The sequence below is a fragment of the Schistocerca piceifrons genome, chromosome 8, assembly GCF_021461385.2.
Source record: "Schistocerca piceifrons isolate TAMUIC-IGC-003096 chromosome 8, iqSchPice1.1, whole genome shotgun sequence".
NCBI lineage: Eukaryota > Metazoa > Arthropoda > Insecta > Orthoptera > Acrididae > Schistocerca > Schistocerca piceifrons.
The window spans coordinates 286,700,206-286,720,772 of record NC_060145.1 but is presented as its reverse complement, the minus strand read 5'-3'; the positions used below and the strand labels follow the sequence as shown (position 1 = coordinate 286,720,772).

The window sequence follows — 20,567 nt, the reverse complement described above, 5'->3', positions numbered from 1 at the left end:
AGTGGGTCAATAGTGGAACACACGTCTGAACTGCCTTTCACTACAACCATCCTGTCTAACGGTGGCCTCATGATATGTAAACTCAGTTAACAAACTCTCGGGGTCTGAGCTGACATGCCACCTACGAATCAAGATACAAAGTATCCCTTCACATTCAGCTGGATGGTGATAACTATCACCCTGTACATACAGTTCAGTGTGAGTTGGCTTCCAATAAATGCCATGTCCCAAGATATCAACAACTTTCCTCCTGACCAAGCAAAGGTAGGCAGCTATCGTTTTCCACTCTCATCATTAAATGACTATCCATGTGGATCATCTTTTAGGGATCCTGAAAGGATTCTAATCTTAGACAGTGGTCAAAAAACACATTTCACGTCAATTTCCACACAATACGACCAATACTGTTGGAAATGTTTTCTGCATATACAAAAGTCCACTGATTTTGGTACCCAATCAGTATTACTGTCACTCACCCCGTGCACAGTGGGTCACATGTCTTAAAAAGTTATTCGAATTCTCACTACCGAGAGGCCTAACAATGTAAGTATTGTATACGTATCTTAAAAATACACAGGTTTCATAGCCGAAAATTCTAAAGCAAATTCTTTGAAATGTTCCATAAAGAAGTTGACAATAACAGGGGACAACAGCCTTCCCATCAAAACTACTTCTTTCTGTTCATAGTATTGACCATTGAATAAATCAGTCTGTTCATAGAACAGGTCGCAGAATAGGAAGTAAGGGACTGTGAATGCATGTTGAAACAGGTTCATTAATTCAACACAAAACCTAACTTTAATCAACTGTAACAAATCACACAGATGAATGTGAGTACAGAGAGAGAGTACATCAAAACTAACTTAAATATCAGTGTTATTCAAATGCATTCTCCTTCTAATTAACTAAGAAATCTTCCGAGTACTTAATGACATTATCTCATACATAGTTGTTATTTCTTTGGCAGCTGAAGTATTTATTTCAGAATAAAATTCAGTTGTCAGTTGCACAGATATTTTTATTTTGCTTTACCAGTTTAAACAAATTATTGTATGTGGGTATTGTAAACACAGGTTGACAGACTGATAATTTACAGTAAATGCACCACATCTATGTACAAGTCGAGCTGTTGTGGAAGAGGAGAGTTTTGGACATGGCATGGCATTACGCTTCTGTGAAAAAGATATTGATATCTCCTAAAATAATACTAGACTTCTGAACATGACTAATTCATTTGTTGAAATGGATTAAGTGAAATAAAAATATCTATGCAACTGATGACTGAATTTTATTCTGAAACTTAATGTGTGCCAAGGTCTTCTGCCACACCATTTTTCAGAGCACCAATGTTACTAATGATCAACCCAAGAGGAACCCTTTCCTTGTAGAGCTTTGAAAGGCCATATAACCTAAGGGTATACCGCAATAATAGTTAAATCTTGACAGTTCCTCGCAACAAAAAAATTTTCTTCAGAAGGTTTTTAGTTTTCCCTGAATACTTTATGCATGTGCAACAATTTCTTTTCTAGTAAGCCTGCACCATGTGCGAGGTCCAAGAATGACATATTTTATTTTCGGTAAATGCAGAAGGGTGTTTTAGAAAACATGACTGGAAGGAGCACATGTGCGTAATGAGACGTTCACTTCTGCTACAAGTACTGGACATTTTTAGCAAAATTATTCTTATTATTGCAGCACTAATAGGACAAAGGAGCTGTGCCGGACGAGGCTGCCACATGGATCTGTCGACAGAGGTCACTGTTTCAAGGCCACGGCAGGGCAACAGCTCTATCTACTAAATCCCTCTTGCACATAGTACCATGGCACAGTAGGCCATCCCATGTCTACTAATTACCAAAAAAGATTAAAGAAATTGCAGAAAAACACTTATTTAAAAAGGCAGCTACAAAGTGCCTGTTATGCAATACATTTTATACATTAAAGTATTACTTAAATAAAACAGAGAAGGGGTTTGGTAAAAGAAGTTATACAAATAAATAATAATAATGATGATGATTATAAAACACCCAACATTCCACAGAACACCTTCACACTGTGTTTTTTGTGGCATTACATTATTTAACAGTTATTTGTAAAAAGAGTATTGTATACCAGAAGTAAATCTAATGATTGTCTCTAACTAGAAGTCTGTAAATTTATGTGAATATGAATTAGCTTATTTTAAATGGGTCTAAACTTGTAAATACTATAACAGGTCCTATATCCGTGTAAAAAGAGATCTACAGATGAATAAAGCTACTACTACTACTACTACTACTACACTACTACTACTACTTCTTCAGCAACAGGGTGGACTCCTGCTGAGAGGCAAGCAGGTCACTACCCTTGCACACTGGCCATCCCTCCCCACTGCAGGACAAGCGCCACACCATGATGGGCACCTCCCTCCATGATGCAGCTGGGCATTGCCCAGGTCCACCGAAGATATCCCATCATTGAATACACACATCACTGGCATACTGTCCAGCTGGCTTATGTAACAAGAGCTTGATAAGCCAGTGTACTATGCAGCCAGATGTTCCAGTGAAGAGCTTGCTACCCTAGCAGCCACTTTTTGCTGGAGCCTCTGGGCTCCCACCTCACCTCCACCACCTGCTCACACCATCATGGCTCACAGCCACCCCTCCCTGCAGTGGGGGTACTACACTTACAACTGAGCAAATCATCTATCGCAGAACATTGCCTTGGCACTGGTCATCCCATCGTATATAACTACATGGAGATTCTGGAATGTACTTCCAGCTACTGGAATAATGTTAGTAACATGCAGTTGACCTCTGTGGTTGTCTTAGACCTCACCCAGCTGCATTCCCCGAAGTTATTTAAACACTGTACACACTGGGAGAAACTCAGGTTTCCTATCATGATATTATTCAAAAGCCTCTGAATGCTCATGGGTTCACGCAATTTCACACACCTGTTGCAGTGAATAGTGAGTGAAGTTTCATCCTACAATTGTGTTAACCCCTGAGAGACCTGTGAGAAGAGCTCAGAGAAAGTGTGAACACAATCAGGAGCCTAAGGTGAGCTTCTCACCTAAACAAGTTAACACATTCAGAAGAGCAAAATCGTCAACTTATAAACGGACTGCAATATAGTTATCGAAGTATTTGAATTGCTTTCAATGGGGCACTACAAGCTGTTTGTTTTTTCCCTCAGTATGTTCTTTTCAATTTCATAAATCCATGATTATGAAGAATACGCAATTTACCTGCAAACCCCAAACTTGATGATAGTTGCAAATATTATGGCACAGTGGCACTTAGTACAAATGTTACACTGAGAGATTCACTGCTACATACCATCAACTGCCAAAACGGACATTGAACAAAAGCACACTACCAAATCTCAAAACAACACCTTTCTACCTTTATTGATCACATAGAGACTGGTTATAATTAAAACTTTTACTACTTCAGCCAGTGTAGAGGGAAAACTATCATATGGGTACCCAACATCACAGAAATGACATTCAGACTGTGCGCTGAAGGTTTAGGTTATTGGTAGCGTTAGTGTCATGACTTGCTGTTAGATGCCGGTAAAAGTACTGCAACATATGGCTGAAAGACATGCCTCAGTGTCCAATGCAGATGCAGACACTCAACACAGGTTTGGACAAGGTGAGCAGGGCTTTACTTGTGAAGCTGTTTTATCAAAACAACAGCAATAATGCTCCTGATCTTCGTGAGTATTGACATATTTAAGAAATACAGAGATATCATCATTCTACAGTGGGAATGAAGAGCACAATATGGAAGTTTCAATTAACTGGCTGAATTGCTACTGGGAGAGGCCAATGGCCAAGTGTGCTACACATTGTCAGAGAAGATACTGTTGCAATGGCTGAGAATGGTAGACACAATATGAGATCTTTGAGCAGAGCACAAGCTGTCTCACAATAGCTCAACATTCCATGGTCCACTATTTGCAAAGTGTTGTGAACAATTGTTAAATGGCATCTCTAGTGCAATTCCAGGACATTGAGGTTGTAGATGGTTGTCACACTGAGCAATGTTTATAACCTGGGACATAAAAATGTTATGAACTTAACAAATGTTACCCTCTCATGTAGAAATTAAAATGTGTTTCTTTCAATGGATTATTCATTATTCCTCTTCCGCATGTCCATATAAATGTTTCCACAAAGATTCACTGTCCTATGATCACTTGTTTTCCATGGGTAGTGGAAGTTTTAATTATTAACACATCCTGTACTTTTGTTTTCCTCCTGACACGCGTTAGAGATTTCTGCTAGCTTCTGAGTACCTGGCTTTGGGCCATGTTTTTACCAACAGCTATCAGTAACTTCACAGAGCAGCTACTTGTAAGACCCTGTTTCACAAACTATCACGTTAACAGATTGGCTCACTATGGAATCAATAAAGTATACTTCAGTCATAATGTTCCTGCGAAAATAAAAAAAAAGAGATACCAAATGGTGTCAAATATACGAACATGTACAATGTATGGACAAAATATTATGAAGGAGGCTCAAACAGAAACACATACATGCAGTTAACTAGAGTGGAGAAATAATGATGATCAATCTAATACTGATTAAACTTTGCAGCAGATATCTGCAACTGTAGATTTCAGTTCAGTTCATAACAGGTGTGAGATGGTTTGATAGCATTTGATAAAAATCAAGTAATAACTGCTTTATAGTAAGGTGAACACTGTTATACAGTACACTACTTATGTTTCACTGTCTTGACAGGAAGTTCATTACCATCATGTTTTCAGTTATTGATGAACTGATCAAACTAATGAGTTATTTATAATTCTCATGCTTTTAATAACAATGATTTTTACTTATGTAGTATAAAGAAATGGTTATCATTCAAAAACCTAAATGTAGATAAAATTGCGCAGTACTGTTGCTGCTGTAGCCTGCAGTTTGTTCTAACTGCTGTGTTTCTATTAATGCAGTTAGACCAGTAACGGAATCAACCAAACCGCGTAAAATTACTTGTGAAAATTACAGTCAAACAGAGAGAGGTGTTACTGTGTCTCTCACCACCCCAACAACATTCACACAATAAAAGTCTTCACTTTGTATTTTATTAAGCATTAAACAAAGCTTGGGAATCCCTGTTTCAATATTCATAAAATATCATTCAAAACACCAACATAAACCTCTTAATCTACCTCTTCATTTTAATAGCTCACAAGAAATTGTGTGAATGTAGTCACAATGAAGGAACACAAATTGTCTCCATCACTCCAAGAACATTCAAACTTTGCTATAGGATTGGTGAAAATCTACAACAGATGTTTGCCATTGTAGATCAAGCTCCAATCCATGTTATAAGTGCCTATGGTAACTGTTATAATCTTGTACATTACCAAATTATTTTACAATACATTGAGTAAAGACATGCATTACTTCACATTTCCTGCTTGTAATTGTCTTCTTTTATGTTAAACTTTATGAATTACACATCACTTCATTGAGGAACTTACTTTTTTAATCTCTCTCCTACAATCATGTTTCAGTTACTGAATCTCAATTATTAAATTTTCTGTGCTACTCAGAGTGAACTTCTTCCAAAATTGCTATAGACAGGTATACTTAGCAATTATGAAAACAATCTATTATATACTTCAATCCATGACTGCATGAACACCAGTAGAGATTTTTTCACAATATGTTTCATGATGTTAACAGAAATCTCTAGAGTCGAAACAGAGCATCTTTATTTAGAAATCAAGCTCATCAGCTGCCTCATCTCAAAGATATAGATCCAAAGAAAACTGTGATCACTGCAAGAACAGCTTAAGCCATCAAATGAAATGGGATATGCATCAGTCAGTAGGTATAGCATCACATTAGTGTGCCAAGATATTGTAAAGGTATATTGGATATTACCAAAGAGTGTGCTTGTAACAAGGTGTTCGCTTTATGGTTATTTCAAAGACTGTGCTGTTTAGTTTCAACTCACAGTGAGTAGAGATATTTCACAATGAGCTGCAGTGGAAGCAATGTTGAAGTTGCACCAAAGAAGTGGAAATCAAAAAGGTGACAATAAGATAAAATCACCTTTCTATTACTCAAAGACGAAAATTGTAGAAACATCTATTTACTTAGTGCCACATGCACTTTTTCTCCATATTAAATTCTTACAAGAAGTGGGACATGGTATTTTCCTGCAATAGCTTACAGAAAAGCATGGGGTAAAAGAGTATAAGCTTCAGAATGACTCAAATTCCTTTACAATAATATTCTGATTAATGGCAAAATGTTAATGTATGCATTTACACCATTGTGTGGTGTAATGAAAAAGGATATGACACTTGACAGAGCTACTACTGGAAGTAGTTCTCCCACATGATATTCCAGTTGAAAACCCTTAGAAAAATACAACATGCCCAGAAATCTGCTATCAGATTCATGTTCATATTGAATCATTTTCAACTAAACTCATTCCAAAGACTTAAAGTACTTAGGGTCTTAATTACATGACAAAAAAAGTGAAGCAACCATAAGTCATGGTTGGATCTCAATGTAACTTCATATACATACTAACCATCAGCAGGTACGTAATTTATTAAGAGTTGCTATTCTCTGTGACAGGTAGAATAGCCATCACAGTGCATTAGTGCAGTACTAAAGAGTGGGGGACACTATCGTTCTACATGTGGTGTCCTTTATAAATGAGCCGCACTTTCCTAAAAGTCAACCATCCACCTACCCCACTACCATCTTTACATGCTCGTTACATTTCATGCTACACCTAGATATTTAATTGATGTGATTGTACCAAGCAGTGCACTACAAACAATGCACTTGAAAATTATGGGATTATTTTTCATACTCATCTATATTAACTTACATTTTTCTACATTTAGAGCAAGCTGCCATTCATGATTGATTTCAACTAGATATTTTGTGCAAGTCATCTTCCAACCCCCTGCATTCACTCAATAACAGCCGCAGATTGCTGTTCACCCTGTCAACCAGGTCACCTGTGTATTTGGAGAACAAGAGTGATCTTTCCCTGGGGCATTTCTGATGATACCCTTGTTTGTGATCTTGAGGGCAAAGTAATGGGTTCTATTACTTAAGAAGTCTTTGATTCACTCACGTAGTTGTGGATCTAATCTACATACTCACACCTTTGTTGATAGTGTCAAACATTTTCTGGATATGTAAGAATATGCAACTTGCCTGTTTCCCTTCATGCTTGGTTCTTATGATATCATGTGAGAAAACACCACATTGAGTTTTATAAATCCACACTGATTTGCGGACAGAAGCTTTTCTGCCTAAAGGAAATATATTATATCTGAACTCAGAATATGTTTATAAATTCTGCAGAAACCCAATGTTAAGGATATTGGTCTCTAATTCTATAGGCCCATTCTTTTACAGATTCTGATGAAGACTCCCTTAGTTTCGGAGTCGAAACCATGGTCAATTCGATTATAAAATCCATTGCAACCAGTGGGCTGTCTTTACTATAAGAAATACTTTCACAGTTGCTGCACACAGCTATGTTTAAAGTTGTAATACAGTAATCTCTGTAAAACTGAAATGGGATTCCCTCCGCCACACTCCGTCAGGTGGCTTGCGGAGTATGGATGTAGATGTAGATGTAGACCTTGTGAATTAACTGTTATCAACTGATTTAGTTGCTGCTACATGATAGGGATCCCTATTACTGTGTCCTCTCCATGGGAATCAGCTTGAGAGATGAGCAGTGGTGTCTCTGAATAATCATGTTGAATGAATGATTTAAAAATGTGAAATTTAAAGCTTCAGCTTTTCTTTAGCTGTCTCTTGTTACCACACCAGACTCGTCAATGATTGACTGGATAAAAGTCTTCAAAACTCTTAGTGACTTTACATAGGATGATTCTTTTCTTGGATTCTTCACATGATGTTTTGTTGTGGTGTGATGGTTTAAGTTACTGTATGCTTTGCACATCCATCATTTTACAGACATACTATTTTGTTAACTGTTGTCTGTTGTTATTTGCCTGTTCTTATGTGAAACAAAAGAGCCTGTGGTCTCAGTTGCCTCAGTATTTTCCAAATTTTGTTATTATGCCACACTGCATTTTTTCCATCCTTAATCAACTTATTTGGCAAATGTTTCTCCAGATCATGATTTAGATAAAGTTTAAACTTTGCCCATAATTCCTTTACATTACAATATTGGAACTAGATTAATTCCATCTAAGGGGTATGCCAACAGCTGCTTATCTGCCCATTCTAACAAAAATAAACTCCTAGCCTTCTTGATATTGTTATTCACTTTAGTAACAATCATCTGTATGATGACATTATGATCACTAATACCTGTCTCTATACTGACACTCTCAATAGCTTGTGGCTTGTTTGTAGCTACAAGGTGTAAAATAATTCCACTGTGTGTGGGCTGTCAATCTAGCTGCTCAAGAATGTATTAGAAAATGTAATCATTAGTACTTCACTTTACTATCTGTCTGCATTACCTGCAGTGAATCCATAAATGGTCCAGACTGTACTCTGTAGGTTAATGTTGCCTCCAAGTAATATTGCATGATGTGGGTAGATTTACTTTGGTGTTTGTGGAACCAGGTGCCCCGTAAAAACGTTCCACAATTTCACCTAGGCCTGTCACTCACATCCAAGAAACGTCACTCAATTTCAACCTCAATAGATACAATATTTCTCTCAACTTCAATGAACACTCCACTCCAATGGCACTTAATCAGTCTTCTAAATATGCATTCCATGTTTCATTAAATATTTCAGAGTAGTCCCCTTCGGAATTCAGCCAACACACTATCCTGAGAATTACTTGAGTGTGACCAGTTTTCTGGAAGGCAGTAAATTCAGAAATTTTGTTATGAATACTTCAACAGTTTACTGTTAAAATTTTGACAGTCTACATATCTTCAGTTTGTGCATGGTCCAATTTCACTCTCCGCATACCGACTGGCAAATGCTCATCAGAGGAGCTCAAACTACCACCTAGCCTAAAAAGAAACCACATGTATTCCACAAGCACTTTGCTAGCTGAGTAGGTGCCCCTGACTATCAAGGCGAGACCCACGAGTCTCCACCCCATAATACCGGACAAGAAATCTTTCTCACTGAAATTTCTCCTTCAAGATGTCACCTACTTACATCCACTATTTGTCAACTGTTTGGGTACCAACAATTTGGAAAGCATGATGTCTAACTTCTTTTTCAATCATGAACAGAAAGCAAAGGAAGGAACAAATGTAGTTTCTAACATGTTCTTCAGATACATAAATGGATTTCTACTTCTTATAGTATAAAAAATATATATTCACCTTCCTACTTATAGTTGTTCTGAGCAAAACTGCTCTACACAATGAAATGACTTTCTCTCACTCCAGCTTACTGTGGGCACTCTAACAAGACAATGCACAATTTCTTCATCAGTGGCCATTCCTTTCTTCCCAGTGATGACATTTTGGTACAATATAGATAAAACTCCAGATATATGACTGTGTGTGTGTGTTCTGTAAGTGTATCAATCCATAAACATTAAGTTCCAAGGTCTTTTTGGATACTGATAATTGGTAGAAAGGCAATTACAAGACAAGTCCTTTAGCTTTGGAATTACTGAGAAAGATCATTATTGCATACCAGAAGTTAACTATTTTGCAGAGCAAATTCACTAAATTTCAGAAAGAATCACAGTACAAGGGACCTGTTAACTGTCAACAACTGTTTGATAGCTTGGTGTATTACTCACACTGGCTCAAAAAGCCACAGCAACCTCGGAACAGCAGGCTTTCCAGCTCTCTCTGTTAACTTTTATGGCTCTCCCAATGAATAAAAAGTGTTAGAGGATGTGAAGAAAATAGTTGAATGCACCCCCTCACCTCCCCCCAGATTTCTGCAAATGTTATGAAAATCACTTCCAGTGCCCAAGTACTGAGATGGTTAATGACAATGCATATGTTAATTTTTTAAATTATCACTATCACATACTTTTATTGATTACTTGTCATACTGTAGCAAAGTTTTGATGTTGCTTTGTATGATATTTAATGTGTGTCATGTCAAAGTGTTGAAAATGTTGGGAAATAGTGACTGAATGATATTTTGTGACCCCATTTACTTTGCTACGTTATTTTCTGTCAAAGTGAAGATGGTATCTGTTCTTCCGGACATGTCCAAAAAAACAGATACCACTGGTGATCTTTCAACTCTCGACGAATGAAATTGCAATGAATCAACTGGGACTCAAACCCGGGATCTCCTGATTACATGGCAGATGCCCTATCCGCCTGAGCCACTAAGGACACAGAGGATAGTGCAACTGCAGGGACTTATCTCTGGTACGCTCCCCGTGAGACCCACATTCCTAACTTACTGTCCATACACTACATTTGTAGTGCCCTTGCCCACTATACTCATTACTCACGGCAGTCAATCTACCAATTCCACAACACTCAGGGCACATGAGAACTTCTACCTGGCCTTCGACACAACTGGACGAATGGACCATGGCTGAGCTCGCGGAGATTGGCCGTGATCACTAGGTCACTCGGATGCACCTTTAACCATCTCACAATATAGCGTTAAATATATGGCCCACTTTTACCAAATATGTACTTTTATTTTCAACTGCCTTTCCATTGCAATGAATGTGTGCTTTCATCTGAACTGTGAAAAGAGCAAGGCAAAACAGAATTACTAAGCATTTTGCAGCTGCCTACATGAGAGTAGGTTTGCAAGTAACAGGAGATGACATTAAGATTGTTCCACATCCAACACAAATATCATGGTACATACTGTATTTTGAAAACAATCTGTGATGTTGATTGCTTTCAGTGAAAAAAAAATACACCCACCGAATATGGCCTGTCTTAAATTCTCTTGCTCGATTTTTTCAGTAATTAAAAGTTGCATGTTACATGTGTTCTTTATTGTTTTTTCCTTATAATCTTCTAAATACAAGGTATGAAGACTAAACTCTTCCATGTATTTGTCATTCTATATGGGATATTTGGCCAACATTACTGTCACACAGTTTGCAGAAAGTGAGGGAAGCTGTGTGTTGACAGTTACAAGTTGTACCATAGAAAAAAATGAGAGGTAATTTCATTTTGAAATATAATTTCACAAAAGACATAATACCCCTGATAAAATGATAGACAGTGATATGCAGTCTCCCTAGTAATCTGTAACATACATTAATTGTTAGTTCCCATACAATCATTGTAACTCTAACACCCTGTCATTTTTATTTAGCCTTTGAGTTTGGAACATCACTTTGATGTCCACTAAAAAAAGGGGGGAGGGGAGGGGAATGGGAAAAAAAGGAGCTGTTACATTATGAGCACCAGAAAATAATTATATAGTAAATAGTTAAGTACTATAGCTTGCTTCATGTTTGATGATATATTTATTTTTGATGGCATCATCCAAAGCAACTGAGATGAATATCAGTCCCAAAAATGTATGCAAAACTGCCCCACATGGTTTCTTCACTACCTGGAAAGCAATACAGATGTGTGTTTCTGTTGTGTTTGTGTGAGTTTTCACAGAAATGCAAATGAAAAACCTCTTCCAATAATCGCAATCTATTATGCATGTGTGAACTATGGCAATTCACATTGTTATTTCATATTTTCACAAAGCTGTGACTACAGAGATTCCTGAAGCCTTGTTCTCAATCTATGATCTCCTTTTGCAATTTTAACAGCTCAAAGTTCACTCTATTACGAAACTGGCAGTTTCTTGATACCTCATGATGTATCCTATCAAACTGATGCTTTCTTTTAATCAAGTTCTATCAAAAATTTACTTTCTCCCAAATTCGGCAACTGTGGTCATCAGAAGAGTAGATACTACTGCAATTAAATCTTGTATCTTTTCTTAATTAAAAAATAAAATAAAAAGGAAAAAAAAACGACACTACAAGCTGCCACAGTTGAGAGATTTTATGTTTTGCCTCCATCCCACCATCCTAAAACTTGTCTTTCATGAAATAATAAAAACAACAAGAGTTTACAAGAAGATCTTTGTTATTTTCATTTAGTCTGGGAAGCAGATTACAAGATATGCAGCCTGAAAGATTAGATGACACACAGATTGTATTTTCCTGAAGCAAGTGATAATATGTTAAATTCATCATGGAGCATGGTCCTAGTTTCAGATTATTTAAAGCACCGTAATTGATGTTTTTAAATCAAACCCTGTAATGCAGCTCTCTACAAGGAATGTTAAGAGGGGGTTGCTATGACTTAGGTCTTCTGGATATTTTGTGAGTGTATTAAATCAGAGCTTTTCACTGAATACATAAGAAAACCACACGAAAATAAAATTAATCCACTCAACAAATAAAACTGAACCTCACACTAAGATTCCAAGTAACAATTGAGGTCACACACATGATTTATCAGAAACTGGAATTAGGGTAGTATTAATTATCAGATGTAAAAGTAAGGCTGTGTGCAATAATAATAATAATAATAATAATAATAATAATAATAAGTGGATGATTCTGAAACAATCTGTGTTCTTCAAAGCACAAAAACTTGATTCCAAATCACCTAGAAAAAGGGTGATTCCAAGTTTTCAGTAGGACTGTATCATTAGGAAGTGACTTACAGGGTGAGTAAGAAGTCCCCATACCCCCAGTATCGAATCCTAGTTAGCATTTTATTTCTTTTAGCACAAGTATTTCCTTACATATTAAGTGCCCAATTAATTGGCATATTCTCCATCATGCTGTAAATTATGCCTCTACATTTTTCTGCACTAATTTTTGAGCACATCCTGTGTTATAGTGCAACATGCATCCTAAACAGCACTCCGCAGTTGTTCATTTGTAGTGTAACAACAGGCAACACATGTGCCTTGATGTTTCCCAATACAGAGTTGTCAGATGTGGTAAGGTCAAGATTGATGTCAAGCAAGGAGGTGTGGTTGACGAACCACAACCTGTCCAGCATCCTGGAGAGTGTAAATTTAGGAACTTGCACACTGTAAGTGTGTCGTGAGGAGGTGCTCAGTCTCATTGCAACCATATGCATTCTATGAGGCCCTTTTCCTCAAGCTGAGGTATTAACCATGTTTTTAACATATGTAAATAATTTGCATCATTCACAGTCCCTTCAAAAAATTGGTCCAAGCAGATGTTGCGTGATGTGTGTTCCTTTCTAACTCGACTGTTACTCGATAAGCAGCGAGTCTCGCCTACCATGATCCACAGAAGATCCAAATTTTTTAATAAAGGTGAGTTTTCTGTAATTCTAATGTTTTTTTTTAATTTAAAAAATATTTATTGGCCATCTTCTAAAAAGATCAGTAATTAAGAATTTATAACTGCAATGAACGCTGGATATTTGTGTATGGTGTGTAATTACACACTACATGATCAAAAGTATCTGGACACCTGGCTGAAAATGATTTACAAGTTCGTGGCGCCCTCCATCTGTAATGCTGGAATTCGATAGGGTGTTGGCCCACCCTTAGCCTTGATGACAGTTTCCACTCTCGCAGGCATATGTTCAATCAGGTGCTGGAAGATTTCTTGGGGAATGGCAACCCATTCTTCACGGCATGCTGCACTAAGGAGAAGTGTCGATGTTGATTCGTGAGGTGTGGTACGAAGTCTGTCTTCCAAAACATCCCTAAGGTTTTCTATAGGATTCAGGTCAGGACTCCATGCAGGCCAGTCCATTACAGGGATGTTATTGTCGTGTAGCCTCTCCGCCACAGGCTTGATCGTGTTGAAAGATACGATCACCATCCCCAAATTGCTCTTCAACAGTAGGAAGCACGAAGATGCGTAAAACATCAATGTAGGCCTGTGCTGTGATAGTACCATGCAAAATGACAAGGGGTGCAAGCCCCTTCCATGAAAAACACGACCACACCATAACACCACCTCCAAATTTTACTGTCTGCACTACACATGACTGGCAGATGACGTTCACACCCTGCCAACGGATCACCGCACTGTGTACCGTGATTCGTCACTCCACACAACGTTTTTCCACTGTCCGATCATCCAATGTTTACACTTCTTACACCAAGCGAGGTGTCGTTTGACATTTACCAGCGTGATGTCAGGCTTATGAGCAGTCGCTCAACTGTGAAATCCAAGTTTTCTCACCTCACTGTCGTAGTACTTGCAGTGGATGCTGATGCAGTTTGGAATTCCTGTGTGATGGTCACGATAGATGTATGCCTGTTACACATTATGACTCTCTTCAACTGTTGGCAGTCTCTGTCAACACACACACACACACACACACACACACACACTTAAAGACAAAGAGTTTGGGCAGAGATGTCAGTCGAGGCGGAAGTGCAGAGGCAAAGATGCAAAGATGATGTTGAATGACAGGTGAGGTATGAGTGGCGGCAACTTGAAATTAGCGGAGATTGAGGCCTGGTGGGTAACGGGAAGAGAGGATATATTGAAGAGCAAGTTCCCATCTCCGGAGTTCGGATAGGTTGGTGTTGGTGGGAAGTATCCAGATAACCTGAACGGTGTAACACTGTGCCAAGATGTGCTGGCCGTGCACCAAGGCATGTTTAGCCACAGGGTGATCCTCATTACCAACAAACACTGTCTGCCTGTGTCCATTCATGCGAATGGACAGTTCGTTGCTGGTCATTCCCACATAGAATGCATCACAGTGTAGGCAGGTCAGTTGGTAAATCACGTGGGTGCTTTCACATGTGGCTCTGCCTCTGATCGTGTACACCTTCCGGGTTACAGGACTGGAGTAGGTGGTGGTAGGAGGGTGCATGGGACAGGTTTTACACCGGGGGTGGTTACAAGGATAGGAGCCAGAGGGTAGGGAAGGTGGTTTGGGGATTTCATAGGGATGAACTAACAGGTTACGAATGTTAGGTGGACGGCGGAAAGACACTCTTGGTGGAGTGGAGAGGATTTCATGAAGGATGGATCTCATTTCAGGGCAGGATTTGAGGAAGTCTTATCCCTGCTGGAGAGCCACATTCAGAGTCTGGTCCAGTCCCGGAAAGTATCTTGTCACAAGTGGGGCACTTTTGTGGTTCTTCTGTGGGGGATTCTGGGTTTGAGGGGATGAGGAAGTGGCTCTGGTTATTTGCTTCTGTACCAGGTCGGGAGGGTAGTTGCGGGATGCGAAAGCTGTTGTCAGGTTGTTGGTGTAATGGTTCAGGGATTCCGGACTGGAGCAGATTCGTTTGCCACGAAGACCTAGGCTGTAGGGAAGGGACCGTTTGATGTGGAATGGGTGGCAGTTGTCATAATGGAGGTACTGTTGCTTGTTGGTGGGTTTGATGTGGACGGACGTGTGAAGCTGGCCATAGGACAGGTGGAGGTCAATGTCAAGGAAAGTGGCATGGGATTTGGAGTAGGACCAGGTGAATCTGATGGAACCAAAGGAGTTGAGGTTGGAGAGGAAATTCTGGAGTTCTTCTTCACACTGACATCTTCATGATCTGGACTCACACTATAGAGTGGTGTGCAGTCTTGGTTGGCTGCTTATGGCATAAATATGTAACCTGCCACAATCTGATTGTAATTTGTCAAGTTAGCAATTTCTTGTACACAGTTGCGTAACTCATCTTAAATTTCCTCATTTAATATCCAGGGGCAGGAAGTAGGAAGAACGGTTGCTGTTTTACATCCCATTCATGGTTATTATTAGAGAAAGAGTTTTGCTTGGATTCCTTACTACTGGGGGATGAGGGGGGGGAGGGGGGGGAGAAAACAATCATCAAAGCATTTGCACGGCATGCCATCTAGATGGCCACGAAAAACTGATATATGGATAGCCAAGCCAAGAACTGAACGCAGTTGTCTCAAATGTGAATGAAGGACATTAGCTAGTGCACCGCTTTGCTCAGTCCCAATAGAGATATTGCCGAATTATGGAGACACTTCACGGGCTTTTTGCCTATCTGTCTATGTGAATGACCCTTTTCAGACATTTGATATGAGGCTAAAATTAACTTATTTCAATCCAGATATTGATTCTCATGTGGGTGACAAACAATGGCAAAAATTCCACTGTGTTCTTTTTAACTTTGGCCACTCAATTTTGAGTTTTCATCAACTAATATTAGATCTACTGACACACACACACACACACACACACACACACACACACACACACACACACACACACACACACACACACACAAGTACCACCTCTGGTCACAAAAACTGACAATGACCGGGAGTGCGGAGTGCTGACCACACGACCATCTGTATCCACATCCAGTGACACCTACAGTCTCAGGCTGACATGGCGGTCGGAGAGTACCATTGAGTTTGCACCTGTTTAGACGGAGTTCAGTTTTCGTTTAGTTTCATATTTAGTTACTGGGTGGCCAAGCTTTTTTTTTTATTTTTTACAAAATAGGTGGTCCACACAGCTAAAAAGGTTGGGAACTGCTAGCAGATCAGTAATATAATGGAGTTTTGGACTGTCTTAAATAACTTTTTATTGAGCAACTACTTCTATTCCACTGAAGAGTATATTCATAGTAAAACTTAAATTTAACATTTTAGGGTAACGTATTGGGTCAGTCCACAAGTTCATAGCGTTTCTCCTTAAATTTAATAAACACAACAGATACACAAAACAGAGACTCTAGTCATAATAATATGTTCTCCTCCATTATTTGCAACAGTCTGCCAACGCTTGGGTAATTTTTTGATTCTGTGAATGTAGAAATCATGTGGTTTTGAGGTGAAGAACTCACCAAGTCATGCTGGGAGCGGATTTTCATTTGGAAAGGAAGTTACTTGAAGCTTGCTCTATAGAGAGCAAAAAGGTAAAAATCTGAGGGGGTAAGATCAGGTGAATAAGGTGGGTGTGGAATGACTTCTCAACCCAACTCCTGTATACTGTTTTTTGTCAGTCTAGCAGAACATGGGCTGTTGTTACCGTGAAGTAGAATCACTTCGTGCAATCTTCCTGCTCATTGTCCTGGGATTACGCCTGCACGATGTCTCGGTTGTTGACAATAAATGTCAACATTGATGGTCACACCTTGGGAAAGCAATTCGTAGTACATCACATCATTGCTGTTTTGCTTGATGCATAACATCATCTTTTGTGGATGTGTGCAGGTTTCTGTATGGGGAGTCGCTGCTTTGTTTGGTGCAATCATTACTTTCTTTTCCTTACATTAGCATAAACATACCATTTCTAATCACCAGCAATGATACAGGATAGGAATGGTTGTTCATGAGACAACTGATAACGACCAACCAGAGATGGGCATCTACTGAATTTTTCGACTATGGCTTAGAGCATGCGGTACCCATACACCCCACTGTTGAACCTTCGCCATTGCATGCAAATGTCACAAAATGGTGGAAAGATCACAGTTCATCACATTTGCCAATTCTCAAGTACACTGATGTGGATAACTGTGGATTATTATATTTAAATGGCCTTCATCAAACCCTGAAGGTCTTCCTGAACATGAAGAGTGACTAATGTCAAAACAACACTACTTAAAACGAGGATACCATTTGCTTGCTGTGCTCTGTTGAATGGCATTATCCCCATACACAAAAGCGTATGTTGGAAACGTTCTGCTTCCTCCACTTGGCACTCCATTTTCTAGCATCCACAGCTCCACTAACTATCTCCAAATAACAAAAGGACAATATGTAAACTCAAATAGCAACACTGAACTACAAATAAAAGATGACACTAACTAAATGCAAAACAAATAGGCCTCAAACTTATGCACCAAACTAATACAATTAAAATTAAAACTGTAATACAGTAATGTAATGTCATTTCACTATTTTGAGCTTAGATTACATTAAATGTATGTCTTTGTTTCCTTCCCAAATCTCCATGGGATCACTGCAAGATGAATAGTGTAATGTAATATAAAGAAAGAAGTCTTTACTAATTATTACAGTAACGTGAATTTTTTATTGGAATACAACAAATGATTGGCAGTGAAGGAGACCTCCACTAATGTTCACAGTGAAGTTTTCTGTGTAAGGCAGACATATAAAAAGGAGGATCCAACACACTGAAACACTCATTCTTCTTAGGAACTGGCAGTCCACACAAGCAGCATGGCATTTTATTATTGTGTTTCAACTCATTGCTCTGAAAGAGGATGAAAATTTTAAGAATCTATGTATCACTATTTTTATATAATGGAAGGAAACATTCCACGTGGGAAAAATTATATATAAATACAAAGATGAGGTGACTTACCGAACAAAAACGCTGGCAGGTCGATAGACACACAAACAAACACAAACATACACACAAAATTCAAGCTTTCGCAACAAATTGTTGCCTCATCAGGAAAGAGGGAAGGAGAGGGGAAGACGAAAGGAAGTGGGTTTTAAAGGAGAGGGTAAGGAGTCATTCCAATCCCGGGAGCGGAAAGACTTACCTTAGGGGGAAAAAAGGACAGGTATACACTCGCACACACGCACATATCCATCCACACATACAGACACAAGCAGACATGTCTGCTTGTGTCTGTATGTGTGGATGGATATGTGCGTGTGTGCGAGTGTATACCTGTCCTTTTTTCCCCCTAAGGTAAGTCTTTCCGCTCCCGGGATTGGAATGACTCCTTACCCTCTCCTTTAAAACCCACTTCCTTTCGTCTTCCCCTCTCCTTCCCTCTTTCCTGATGAGGCAACAATTTGTTGCGAAAGCTTGAATTTTGTGTGTATGTTTGTGTTTGTTTGTGTGTCTATCGACCTGCCAGCATTTTTGTTCGGTAAGTCACCTCATCTTTGTATTTATATATCACTATTTTTATGTACATTTCTGATTGACAGTATATTTAATGTGATTTATGGTTTAGCCCCAGAATCACTGTTCATCATCTTTTTCTTCAATACCTCTCCCCACCCCTGTGGCAGGATCCAATAATGATGAACAATCAACCAGCCATAATTTGGCAAATTCTTTTATCTTAATTCTTTGAGTGGATGGCCTTTGCCTCACTTCAATAATCAGTTACCTTGGAGAGGAAACTTGTGTTCACCATCTATCTGTGTATTGTGTGAACTTTTTTTTTCTTTGTGTATTCATATCTGAACCTGCTGTCTCGCATTTCTCAGGCAGAACTATTGAAGCAGCCTAGGCAAATGTGAAAGGCAGCACTAATTCTGTTAAATGCGCAAATACATAATTTGTGGCTGGCTTTCCTGTATTCTAAGCCATCAATTTGGGTATTAAGTTACACGACCTAGTGACTAATATGTAAGGCTGTTCCAGTAGAAATATGGACATCTGTTGACTGTCTAATATCAGTCTTGAGATAACTAGGGTAATTAATTTCCTTAAAATAGTGGAGTATACCCAGATTTCTCCATTACTTTTGGGCACTGTAAGCACTTTCAAAAGCAGTCAGCAAGTATCTCATAGTCAAAAAGGCACCAGGGAGTAGAGTAATGCATGTCCAAATGTTCACAAGTGATTCCTTGCATTACTGTAGTCTAAACCATGGTACTGGAAAACACTGTACCATCTCTTTGAAATGGATGAATGAGGAGATACTAGACTTTAGGTGTGATATGTCAGTAATTTATTTATACATAAAGTGTATCAATAGAATAACCTGTGTATAATTTCTCAGCCACTCCTCCATCATTTACTTCCTTTGTGGCAGCAGGAGCAGCAGCCTTAAGCTTGTTGAGTTTCTCTTGTTTCTTGAGCTGCTTTTTCTCACGTTTTGAGAGCTTCCGCCTGAAGCTCGAACCACCCTCCTGGAAGCCCACAGCAGGTACCTGCAAAGCATTGCACACAACTGTCAAAGCACAGAGTTAAAACACTACCAATATTTAACTATGCATTTATTGTATTAATTTTACCTGGGAAGATTATAGAGCCTTTAGGCTCCCTCTTAACTCATTACCAGCCATTCTTTAGTAAGTTCCCTTTTATAAATAGTATTACATCATCCTTAGAAAATACTAGCTCAATCACAATCAAGACACAAATAATTAATTTCTTTCAACAAGGTGATAATCGTTTTAGGAGTATCAAAAGTAAGGAAAAAGCAAAAAACAATCCCTCCTTTTTATTTTTAGTTATTACAATACTACTCTGTATAGATTTATCATCTCTACTGCCTTCCTTAACCCACAAATCCCAACAAACACTATGTACTAATTGATTCTTGTTATCTTCGAAAATGGAAGTTCTGGTATCAAGAGATACAGTACTGAAATACATTACAATAAGAGAAAACTGTGTGGCTCAGTGGGTAACCATGGTAGGAAGTTGCAGCAGAACAATACAACAGTCATTGGTCAGTTTGCTAGTTATGTGTTATGAATCTTATTGCTGTTGCACCTACTAATGTAAATACACAATGGAAAATACCAATGGAGATAAAGCTGGTGTTTATGCAGTTCAATGTTTCTGGTAATAATGTGTTACTAAATCTCTAAGTTAAACTGTCACATGTACAATAATGCAATCATCTATTCCCATGGCATATCTGGCATTACTGTGATTTTTAATTCTTTATTGAGTATCTTTCCCTACATCTAGAGGTTTTAAAGTATTTAGTTTCAGATATTTTTCGGTAGATTCATAATAAATATTTCCAGAAATTTACGTGCAAA

General features: G+C 38.6%; 1 protein-coding gene across 2 annotated transcripts in view; it reads right to left on the bottom strand.

Moving 5' to 3' along the window:
- Positions 1-20,567, bottom strand: part of LOC124711899 (afadin) — a 1,103,288-nt gene that overhangs the window by 431,215 nt on the left and 651,506 nt on the right. For both annotated transcript variants that reach the window (XM_047242145.1, XM_047242146.1), the window contains exon 5: positions 19,556-19,724. In XM_047242145.1, coding sequence (XP_047098101.1) covers positions 19,556-19,724 — 169 coding nt within the window. The remainder of the gene's footprint in view (positions 1-19,555; positions 19,725-20,567) is intronic.